The 12500-nt window shown below is 44.2% G+C and overlaps 1 protein-coding gene across 1 annotated transcript in view; it reads left to right on the forward strand.

Annotated features, from left to right (window-relative positions):
- hcn1 (hyperpolarization activated cyclic nucleotide-gated potassium channel 1) overlaps positions 1 to 12500 on the forward strand; it is a 98310-nt gene that overhangs the window by 40331 nt on the left and 45479 nt on the right. Inside the window, exon 3 of the mRNA XM_035526744.2 lies at positions 3696 to 3857. Within this exon, the coding sequence (XP_035382637.1) occupies positions 3696 to 3857 (162 nt within the window). The remainder of the gene's footprint in view (positions 1 to 3695; positions 3858 to 12500) is intronic.

The following is a 12500-nucleotide window of genomic DNA, read 5'->3' on the forward strand; positions in this document are numbered from 1 at the left end:
CTGCTATACTGAGGTGGTACTCCCATACTGAGGTGGTACTGCTGTACTGAGGTGGTACTGAGGAATAAAATAATAATAATAATAATAATAATAATAATAGTACAAACTGTTCTAACAGTCTGGATTAGTAATGTATTGTGACAGCCCTGCCCCCTTGCAGTTATTCCACAATGACATCATCAAAATAAAAGGTCACCATTACTCACAGTCTGTAGGAATTTGTTGAGCATGAAATTAATTTCTTAATCTCACTACACACATGCGGCTCCATACCATGAGTTGCCATTAAAATGCTGCTGAATGAATGTGGTTGTTATTTGAGCAGCATACGGGGAGGACAGGCGTGATCCTTTAAGAACAGAACAGACTTTCCTTCCAGCTGTATCGTGCAAAACCAGTTGTTTTAGTGTGCTGACAAAACGTTTCTGCATTTTTCTACTTTATTATTTTTCAACGATATTATATTGACTTTGACTGTACTGAGTACTGCACTAATAACACCAAATGGTCGAAAATAAAAGTAATTTTTTTTAATTGTATGTATGTATGTATTTTTTTGTTTGTTTGTTTGTTGTCTGTAAATGAGTTCTGAATACGTGCACAGATGCCCACCGAGGTGTAGAGGAGGAGTTCTTGGTGAACAGGTTCTGTCGAGCACACTGTGAGCTGGGTCCTCATTACATCACACAGTCATACAAACGTTCGCTGTCTAACCGGAACTAAATTCAGATCATTTTCATAACTGCTCTTCAGCCTCTGTGAGTCCCCAGAGTCTCACAGCCAGGGGGTCTGGGTGACACTGGCACTTAGGGGTAGAGGAGGCCGCTGGTGTCTCAGTGGTGAAGGTACTTCACTTCTGATCAGAAGGTTGCTGGTTCAAGTCCTGCCACTGTTGGGCCCTGAGAAAGACCCTTAACCCTCAATTACTCACGTTGTACTCAGTCATAATTATAGATTGCATTGGATAAAAGCATCAGCTAAATATAACTGAGAAACCAAACAGCTGGTCTTGATCATGGCAACACCCATCTTGTTCTACTTTCTGATGTAGAGTAGAGACCATAACAGTGGTTGTGGTTATTTTACGATCTTTGTAGCTTTGACATTAAACCGACACTCAAAAAGCAAGTTTTTCAACCCAGCTTCTGTCTACAGAATCTTATGTCCAGACAATCATTTTTGACAAATCTCACTGAGAAAAATTAGGACTTGTGGCAAACATGCATTTGTTATGGTGTGGTCAATAGACACTAGGTTGGAATATTCCTTTAACAGTCTGAGAGAGATTGGATTATGTATCGGTCTGAAGCACAGTCCAGAATCCTGGAAACTGAACCTGCTTGAGGTTAATCTGTGTGAACCCCTAAAAGAAAACGGTTCATCTCTCTTTCACTCAATTTTTTTCTTTCTTTATATTATTCTTTGGTCCAATCCCAATTCATCTTTAAATTTACATTTACATTTTACATTTACGGCATTTAGCAGACACTCCTATCCAGAGCGACTTACAAAAGTGCTTTGTCATTTCCTCATAGAATACATCCTATTACAGTACAGAAGGTTAGAGTCCAATATACCAATGAACTAGAATACTGTAGAATACAGCGATCAGTGCTGATGCCTAGAAGTACAAAATACATATAAACTCTTAACCGACCACAGGCAGTGTAATAAACAATAAGTACTAGAGTTTGTTAGACAACATCAGTGTAATAAACAAAACCCTACAATAAGTATTAGTTTAGACAGTCAATATAGGAGCAGGGTCAGTGGTCATTTAAATGTTTCACGAATAGACGGGTCTTCCGTCTGCGTTTGATTTCTTTGTTCCATTAAAATGAATGTTGTATTTTTCCTATTTTATCAGATTCTGTCTGCCGGCCAGGATTTCCTTTTTCTGCAATCTGAAGCCCTGTTGTGTATCTCTATCTCCTAAAGCGTTTCACTGTAGTTGGCATATAAGCGATCAGTTCCTACATCTGTTTGTAATCTCATGTCAGCTAAAATGATATTTAAGTAATTGTTTTGCTGTTTTGAACAGAGTACTTTTTAATGAAACGAACTCAGTTCTGTTAAAGTGAACTGGAAAGATCCACCTGCAACTGACCTCAGTGCTTTTAATGTTCACCTTAAAAAGGACTCGGTTCTCTTTCTGGTCCTCTTTAGCACTGATCTCAGACCACTTGCTGTTCACACTACAGGTCCTTTAGACCTCAGACCCCATATGTGTAACATTGAATTGTGGGTAGTGTAGTCAAGATGGCCACTTTAACTGCTGGGGATTATGAGTGCTTTGCTACATTTTCATGAACTGGATGAGAAAAGAAGAAAAGCAAACATCACATGTCACAACTGACACAACACAGACAGTTCAAACAGTAAAGTGGAGACAAGCATACAGGAGACCCCGCAGTTCCATGTTCAGACCTTTTTCTTGAGTTTGTTTTTCAGTTTGTGATGATTGCCACTATGTTTGACAAGTCTAAATAAAAACGCTAGGTTTGACATCCTAAGTAAAAACAATAAACATACCGAAGCCATTCGCAAATGAAATGAGCCACCAGCAAGCCGTACTGAGACGACCTCGGGAGTTTGCTTCAATTTGGACTCTGTTTAGGGGGTCTGAGCTCCTTTGACATGTTCACTTATGCTAAAGAAATAATGAGACCTCTCAGAACAATGACACATCCCGAGTGTGAAAACGCCCCAGCTGATCTCCGCTGTGCTGTCTGGTGTCATGACCCAGACCTGATCCCAAACGTATAATGTCAACCAGATAAACACAAACACCATGATGCCCTCAGCCTTCTGTTTTGAAAAAGAGAGACCGTTCAGATATAAGCCAGACATTTTCCATTGGCCAATCAAATAACCACAGACAGCTGGAGAGGCACAGAGCCAGACAGACGTGGTCCTAAAGCCCATACATCATAGTCAGACTCAGGAAACAGGGCATGTACATGCAGCGCTAATGTGGATGTTAATCCTACTGACATCTCTACTGAGTTATATGCTAATGTGTTTAGCATGTTTTATTGAGTTTGGCTGTTAATGGAGGTCAATAACAGGACGTCACTGGTTCCTCTAATGAGCGCTGAGTGCAGGGAGTCTCCGATCTCCACACGCAGGCTAAATCGCCCACGTGAGAAACACAGGGAGGCGTGAGGGAGAGGGAGAGGGGTTGAGCATTGACTTCTTGTCTGCAGTGCCATAATCAGTTCATTTACAGCTCAGTGTCTCACACACACACACAATCCCTAAACAATCTTTCACTGGTAAAGCAATAACATACTGCCAAAAGTGAAACAGCTGTTTGAACATGTAGCACAATTCCAGAATGTCTGAATGAGCTACACATGTAAGAGTTTTCCTGTAGGAGCCATTGAGCCTGACACTCTGATCTCTCTTTCCTGTAGGAGCCACTGAACCTGACTTTCGGATCTCTCTTTCCTGTAGGAGCTGCTGAGACTGACGTTCTGATCTCTCTTTCCTGTAGGAGTTACTGAGCCTGACACTCTGATCTCTCTTTCCTGTAGGAGCCACAGAACCTGACACTCTGATCTCTCTTTCCTGTAGGAGCCACTGAGCCTGACACTCTGATCTCTCTTTCCTGTAGGAGCCTCTGAGCCTGACACTCTGATCTCTCCTTCCTGTAGGAGTTACTGAGCCTGACACTCTGATCTCTCCTTCCTTAGCTCTTCCACATGACCTATGACCTGGCAAGTGCGGTGGTGAGGATCTTCAATCTGATTGGGATGATGCTGTTGCTGTGTCACTGGGACGGCTGTCTGCAGTTCCTGGTGCCACTCCTCCAGGACTTCCCCCCAGACTGCTGGGTGTCCCTAAACCAAATGGTGGTGAGTATTATATGCCCCCTTTTGTCTCCTATGTCATTCGGATTGGTTTCTGTGTGGCCCGGATGGATGGTCTAAGGACCTGCAAATCAAACATCATCTTCAAGAACAATAAAAACAAGAACAACTCAATCCCAGTAGGTGAGGGGGTTTCCTGTTCCCAGCTGTGCAGTTGTTACCACACCAACTTTACTGATCACTTCAGTCAGGTGTGCCAGAAACAGGAACACACAGCACCCCCTGCATGTCCGAGGTAGAGAGCACGAAGGCATGAGAGCGAGAGGCCCCCGGGAGGCCCCTGGGAGGCCCATGGGCGGAACCTGGGAGGCCCCTTGGCGGAACCTGGGAGGCCCATGGGCGGAACCTGGGAGGCCCCTGGGCGGAACCTGGGAGGCCCCTGGGTGTACATCTTGTATTATAGCCCACACCACCACAGCAGGGCAGATCCAAATGAAACATGCTGCTTACACACAGGAGTCAACATCATTAGTGTGGGTCAAATAGTAGGGGCAAATAGATTATAATTAAGTGCGTGTGGTAACTGGATTATAATTAAGTGGTGTGGTAACTGGATTATAATTAAGTGGGTGTTGTAAATGGATTATAATTAAATGGGTGTGGTAATTGGATTATAATTAAGTGGGTGTGGTAACAAGTTTACAATTAATTGAGTGTGGTTACTAGATTATAATTAAGTGTGTGTGGTAACTAGATTATAATTAAATGGGTGTGGTAACTAGGTTATAATTAAGTGGGTGTGGTAACTGGATTATAATTAAGTGGGTGTGGTAACTGGATTCTGTGCTACAGTAATGTGTTTCATTACTCTGTGCAACCACACATGTCAGGTGGTGACAGACAATCTACCAGAGACTATACAGAATGCTGTATTTACCAGAAGCTCTGTGTTGCATGTTACATACATGCTCTGGTGCACGTGTCTGGTGTCAGGTGCACTGGGTCTGAATATTGCACTGGGTGAACTGGGTCTGAGTATTGTGTTGGGTGCACTGGGTCAGAGTATTGTATTGGGTGAACTGAGTCAGAGTATTGTACTGGGTGAACTGGGTCAGAGTATTGTACTGGGTGCACTGGGTCTGAGCACTGTACTGGGTGCACTGGGTCAGAGTATTGTACTGGGTGAACTGGGTCAAAGTATTGTGTCAGGTGCACTGGGTCAGAGTATTGTACTGGCTGCACTGGATCAGAGTATTGTACTGGGTGAACTGAGTCAGAGTATTGTACTGGGTGCACTGGGTCTGAGCACTGTACTGGGTGCACTGGGTCAGAGTATTGTACTGGGTGAACTGGGTCGGAGTATTGTGTCAGGTGCACTGGGTTAGAGTATTGTACTGGCTGCACTGGATCAGAGTATTGTACTGGGTGAACTGAGTCAGAGTATTGTACTGGGTGCACTGGGTCTGAGCACTGTACTGGGTGCACTGGGTCAGAGTATTGTACTGGGTGAACTGAGTCGGAGTATTGTACTGGGTGCACTGGGTCAGAGATTTATACTGGGTGAAATGGGTCAGAGCATTGTACTGGGTGCACTGGGTCTGAGCACTGTACTGGGTGCACTGGGTCAGAGTATTGTACTGGGTGAACTGGGTCAGAGTATTGTACTGGCTGCACTGGATCAGAGTATTGTACTGGCTGCACTGGGTCAGAGTATTGTACTGGCTGCACTGGGTCAGAGTATTGTACTGGGTGAACTGAGTCGGAGTATTGTACTGGGTGCACTGGGTCAGAGTATTATACTGGGTGAAATGGGTCAGAGCATTGTACTGGGTGCACTGGGTCTGAGCACTGTACTGGGTGCACTGGGTCAGAGTATTGTACTGGGTGAACTGGGTCAGAGTATTGTACTGGCTGCACTGGATCAGAGTATTGTACTGGCTGCACTGGGTCAGAGTATTGTACTGGGTGAACTGGGTTGGAGTATTGTGTTGGGTGCACTGGGTCTGAGTATTGTACTGGGGGCACTGAGTCAGAGTATTGTACTGGGTGCACTGCGATTAAGGATAAGATACTCCATATAGACGCTCAGGCAGAGCTGGGACACTCAACGCTTGATTGTGAAGCTTCAAAAACTGCTCCAAAGCATGGGTTGAAATGCCCATGTCACATGACCATGGCTAAGTGAAGCTTCTGTTGCTAAGTGAAGCTTTCTGTTGCTAAGTGAAGCAATCTGTTTCGACAGGTGGCATACACTATCTGCCACTCCTACGTTTGGCTGACCGTCTCTGACACGAACCTGATCACACATCTGTCTCAACCCCAAACTCCATGAATGCTTCAACGTTTAGGAAACGTGTCCCAAACGTTGAGGAGCGATTGTTCAGAGATCGACAGTGTGATTTAGAGACAGGATCGGTATGAAGGTAGAGGACGGACTCCTTCATAGGCCTGTGCGACACAGTCAGGGTCAGTCAGGACAAATACAATCACAGTAGCAGATATTAAAGGCTCTGTGTCACACGCTACACGCACGCTCTTGTGCATATGTGTCTTGAATGTGTATAGATGAATGATCCTCTAGTTTTTTGTCAGTATATCTGTACCTTTATGGCGAAACCCACCTGTGCATGCCAGCCACGAGTGCTCCACGGGAACGAGATTTCAGGGCGGGGAGGTCATTCAGAAAGAAAGAAGCCGTCTCAGCCCAAAAACAATAGAACAACTAATATTTGAAAATAAAATCCTCACGTAGCAAATCGGAGACGCTATTAATGACTTTTCCCTTTGCGATCTCCATTGTGTGCAGAAATAATTACTACATTGGTTCTCACTGCACTCTGCTGTAGGTAAAACCTGTTCCACACTTCACAGGTAACCAAGCGCAGGAAATCCCACCACATCCTTATAATTCTTTACCCCAGTAAACATGCCAACCTTCTGTCACTAGATCTTCATAAATGTCTTCATGTCTTACATATGAAACTGAAACACCAACAACTGACAGCCTTACAGATGCTAATAAACAGATCACAACAGTAAATAAAAACAGATTTATGAAAGTATAGTAGTTTAGACTTTGTCAACTCTTGTCTTAGGTGTTGTTTCACAGAATAGCATTATTAAGATGTGACAGTAATCATAGTGGCCAATAGGTGTCACCGTGGAGACTTTGTTGATTTGTTTGTTTTGAAAACTTGAAAACATTTTCAACACAAGTGAATGTTTCAGTGCTTCCCAGACCCTAGTAGGTCTGAGTATTGTGTTAGATGCTTTGCGCGTGAGTATTAAGTTTCTTACCTACCCACCCCACCCCACACACACCCACACACACACACACACCTCCTGGCCCTTATTTATATGGGGTAAGGCTGGATCTCATCAGAATTTCAGTGTAAAGTGTAATGTAAATTTAATTTGGATAGTGCAGTGTTAATCTCATTAGGGCAGTGTAGTGTTAATCTCGTTAGGGTAGTGCAGTGGCAATCTCATTAGGGTAGTGTAGTGCTAATCTCATTGGGTGGTGCAGTGTTAATCTCATTAGGGTAGTGTAATGTTAATCTCATTAGGGTAGTGCAGTGGCAATCTCATTAGGGTAGTGTAATGTTAATCTCATTGGGTGGTGCAGTGTCAATCTCATTAGGGTAGTGTAATGTTAATCTCATTGGGTGGTGCAGTGTCAATCTCATTAGAGTAGTGTAGTGTTAATCTCATTGGGTGGTGCAGTGTTAATATCATTAGGGTAGTGTAATGTTAATCTCATTAGGGTAGTGCAGTGGCAATCTCATTAGGGTAGTGTAATGTTAATCTCATTGGGTGGTGCAGTGTCAATCTCATTAGGGTAGTGTAATGTTAATCTCATTGGGTGGTGCAGTGTCAATCTCATTAGAGTAGTGTAGTGTTAATCTCATTGGGTGGTGCAGTGTTAATCTCATTAGGGTAGTGCAGTGTTAATCTCATTAGGGTGGTGCAGTGTCAATCTCATTAGGGTAGTGTAGTGTTAAACTCATTGGGTAGTGCAGTGACAATCTCATTAGGGTAGTGTAGTGCTAATCTCATTAGGGTAGTGCAGTGTTAATCTCATTAGGGTAGTGCAGTGTCAATCTCATTAGGGTAGTGTAATGTTAATCTCACTGGGTGGTGCAGTGTCAATCTCATTAGAGTAGTGTGGTGTTAATCTCATTGGGTGGTGCAGTGTTAATCTCATTAGGGTAGTGCAGTGTTAATCTCATTAGGGTGGTGCAGTGTCAATCTGATTAGGGTAGTGTAGTGTTAAACTCATTGGGTAGTGCAGTGGCAATCTCATTAGGGTAGTGCAGTGTTAATCTCATTAGGGTAGTGCAGTGTCAATCTCATTAGGGTAGTGTAATGTTAATCTCATTGGGTGGTGCAGTGTCAATCTCATTAGAGTAGTGTAGTGTTAATCTCATTGGGTGGTGCAGTGTTAATCTCATTAGGGTAGTGTAGTGTTAAACTCATTGGGTGGTGCAGTGTTAATCTCATTAGGGTAGTGTAGTGTTAATCTCGTTAGGGTAGTGCAGTGTCAATCTCATTAGGGTAGTGCAGTGTTAATCTCATTAGGGTAGTGCAGTGTTAATCTCACCAGGGTAGTGTAGTGTTAATCTCATTAGGGTAGTGCAGTGTTAATCTCATTAGGGTAGTGTAGTGTTAATCTCATTGGGGTGGTGCAGTGTTAATCTCATTAGGGTAGTGTAGTGTTAATTAACAGGTCTTTAGTGTCAAGTATAGTTTTAATCTCTGCCAGACAGAAACATTCCTCCTTCACCAAAGATAATTCATTTATCGTACGACATTTCCTCATCAAAATGGTGCATCATACATGGCACTAAAAATAAATAAATGCATACATAATAAACAAACAAACAAATAAGTAAATACATCAGTAAATAAACATGTGATCCACTTTAGTTAAAGGTCTCTCTTATTGATTTAGACCTGAACTTGGTTCACATGGTATTGTGTAAAAAAAAACAAAAAACTGCCCTTTACGAATCTAAAGGGAATACTGTTGTTTCATAATGAAAGTCATTATATACCTGTGATACTAGGGCCTTAAATTTGTAAAACAGGAGTGTAAAACAGGGCCCTTAGAGTCTAAACCAAAAAAGACTGTTTTTTTTTCATGGCAAAGTGTGGGCCAAGGCTAAAAATATTCTAAAAGAATCAGGTACAGATTTAAAATTGACCAGAACAATGTAGCGCAGCCCAGTTAATTCAAACCAGTCAAATGACGATCTTGTAGGTGGGAAAAGGCCCATTAAAGTGTCAGAGCCATGAGTGGTGAACGTCTCCACTTGACCTTTATCAAGCAGGAGCAGCAGTGCTAACGGCACTTCCTGCTTTCCCATCACGCATCATGTCGCCGTGACAGCACACAATTAAAAAGCCCAGATGAATTCACAGTCACTTCCACAGAACGGCCTCATCTACACAGTCACTTAGCCCTCCACTTTATACATCTTAATCCTGTCTTAAGGTCATAATATTGCACAGAGAGATGTTGCAGACTTGTAGTTGTTGAATGTAACAGATGACTGGCTCTTGAAAAAGCAGTGAATAATGGGAAAAGTCCAACCACCCTAAGAAGGGCATTGGAATATTTGGACATAGCACGTTAACACCGTCTGTACTTTCAAAGCCCAGAAATTCTGCATCGCTTATTAAATGATGAGTTATGGGTTTGAAAATAATGTCCCACTCATCCGCAGAGTTGGTCCTAGGTGCACAGCACCTCCTGGAGGTCTGCTAGAGCTTCAAGGTCAAACTGTGGTTTTCCAAGCCCGTGGGACCTTCACGCTGCGTTCATGGATCTCTGTGGGGTCTTGAACTCTCAAGCTTGGGAACACAGATCCGAAGGAGAGGCTCCAATATTAAAGCAGTAAAACATAAGATGTGCTGTTACATTTTGCTAGTTTATTAGGTTTTACATTTATGTGTCAATAATGTTTAGACATGCATGTCCATGTGCAGGGAAACTCTCAGGAGCTCAGCAAATATTTGTGTATTAGTTCAACTTTGCTGACATGGCTCAAGCCACTGGTAAAGCGGTACTGGGACTTCACTTTAGGCACTGATCCAGGATCAGCCTTCCTAACGGTCTGAAACACTGACCCAGGGTCAGCCTTCCTCTCAGTCTGAGACACTGACCCAGGGTCAGCCTTCGTCTCAGTCTGAGACACTGACCCAGGGTCAGCCTTCGTCTCGGTCTGAGACATTGACCCAGGGTCAGCTTTCCTGAGACACCAACCCAGGGCAGCCTTCCTGTTGGTCTGAGACACTGATCCAGGGTCAGCCTTCCTCTCACACTGTGTCTTATACAGAAGCTGCAAAAGGAATGCATTCCACTGGAAAGGTTTTAGCCTTTCAGATGCTTTTGTGGTGGTCGCGCTTCGCGTCATGAGCTTCTGTAGGAGAATTTCAGATGTGTCAAAATCTGTATTGAGTGAACAGCTCAAATGTTCAGTTTTCCAAGACAGAAATTTGCATGTTTATGTTTGTAACCGCACCACTCCATTGAGCTGTAACGCATCTTGAGCAGTGTGACGTGCCTTTATACAAAAAGTGACTTCAGGAATCTAAGATGCCGTGCTGTATTACCAAATGACTTTAATATTATAGAAGATGTTTGCGTAACTGTGAAAGCTGGATCATGGACCAGTGAAATGAGGAACAGCAAATCTCATGACACGGTATGCTCCTAATCAAACATGTCATCTCCACAATACATGAAAAGAACAAAGGGAGAGAGGAAGAGAGGCAGAGAGAGAGATAAACAGAGAGGAAGAAAGCTTTGATCTTTGGGAGACTGTTGTTCTGATCACTCGTGGCACTGTGGCGCTCATATAAAGCTGTCTGAGCATCCCACCTGCACCACTGTCACCTCTCACTGGTCTGGGATCAGTTTTACCTGCCCACATCCCACCCTCAGTCCCACACAGAGGCATGAAGAACGCTGGTTTAAGGTCAGCCTTTGTTACTCCTCATCTGAGGCCTTTCAGGAAGGCCGTTAGTCCTCCAGCTAACCTTGTTATGCCGGGAGCTGTGAATGGGAGCACTGCTGTCTTCCCTCCTGGATGTGGTCTTACGCTCGTCCGTGTTTACAGCTATCGCAATGCATGGACTCGCCGCAGGACAAGCACGTGGCTTCAGTCGCGTTTTGATGAAAGAACTTTGCATTGCAAACCCAGAGAAAATGTCCCTGTTTTTAAACTTTTGTAGTGTTGGGTAACGGTAGAGCCGAGAGAAGCAGACAACTTTCAGCAGGTGACATGTTTGAGTAAAACTGTAGAACTGCTTTCACTACATTTCCTGGAATGATTCACATCACGTTTCAGAGTGCAGTTTTAATATTGCTTGGTCTCTTTTCTATATAAATATATATATATATATATATATATATATATATATATATATGTCTCCCTCCCTCTCTCTCTCTCCTTCTCCTCCCTCTCTCTCTTTCTCTCTCTCCCTCTTTCTCTCTCTCCCTCTCTCTCTCTCCCTCTCTCCCGGTCTCTTTCTCTCTCTCTCTCCCTCTTTCTCTCCCTCCCTCTCTCTCTCTCTCTCCTTCTCCTCCCTCTCTCTCTCTTTCTCTCTCTCCCTCTTTCTCCCTCTCTCCCGGTCTCTTTCTTTCTCTCTCCCTCTCCCTCTCTCTCTCTCTCTCTCCCTCTCTCTCCCGCTCTCTCTTTCTCCCTCTCTCTCTCTCCCTCTCTCTCTCCTTCTCTCTCTCCCTCTCTTTCTCGCTCTCCCTCTTTCTCTCTCTCCCTCTCTCTCTCCCTCTCTCCCTCTTCCTCTCTGTTGTTGTTATTGTTTAATGCCCCAAGGAGGGACAGCGGAGAGATGAGATACTGGAAAGTTCCTCCTCGTGTTACAACTTTAAATGTTGGCCTCAGGTTTTTGCCTTAATGGAAGATGAGAGTTTATATATGACATTCACAAACACAAACACCCTGTGTAAGATGTATCGGCCCACAGAGCTAACACCAGCCTCCTTCACAACAAAAAGCGCATCATCCCAGCCGCTTGGCGGCTTCCCCGCAGCACCCAATGAACTTTGATGCAACGTTGTTCCTCTTTCAGTCCGCAGCGGTAGTGCATGACCCCGAGGTTTTTCTAAAGGGGCTGCGACGTGACCCTCCTCCCTCCTCCCTGCTCCCTCCTCTCTACTCCCTCCTCCCTACTCCCTCCTCCCTCCTCTCTACTCCCTCCTCCCTACTCCCTCCTCTCTACTCCCTCCTCCCTCCTCCCTACTCCCTCCTCCCTACTCCCTCCTCTCTACTCCCTCCTCCCTCCTCCCTCCTCCCTGCTCCCTCCTCTACTCCCTACTCCCTCCTCCCTCCTCTCTACTCCCTCCTCCCTCGACTTTTGTCCTGCACATCAGACTCACATCAGACTCACATCTGCACTCATATTCTGCATTCTCTTGGGATTTGTTTACTAAAATACTGCAGTGAAAAAACAAACCCAAAGCCTCTACTGAGCAGCAAGAACAAAAGTATTTTCTGGATGTGATTTAATTGTCCCGTGGCACATCTGTTTGTCCAAGCATATGGAACGTTTCCCTGTCATGTTTTGCCGGGTCAGTGAGACCCCTGTGTGTTCCTCAGCCAGTGCTATAGCTTTGGGTCTGGGTGACCCAGCTGGGTGTTAATGGGCTAGCGGTTATGGAGCAGG

The sequence above is a fragment of the Electrophorus electricus genome, chromosome 8 (genome assembly GCF_041902795.1).
Source record: "Electrophorus electricus isolate QZ-2024a chromosome 8, ASM4190279v1, whole genome shotgun sequence".
Lineage (NCBI taxonomy): Eukaryota > Metazoa > Chordata > Actinopteri > Gymnotiformes > Gymnotidae > Electrophorus > Electrophorus electricus.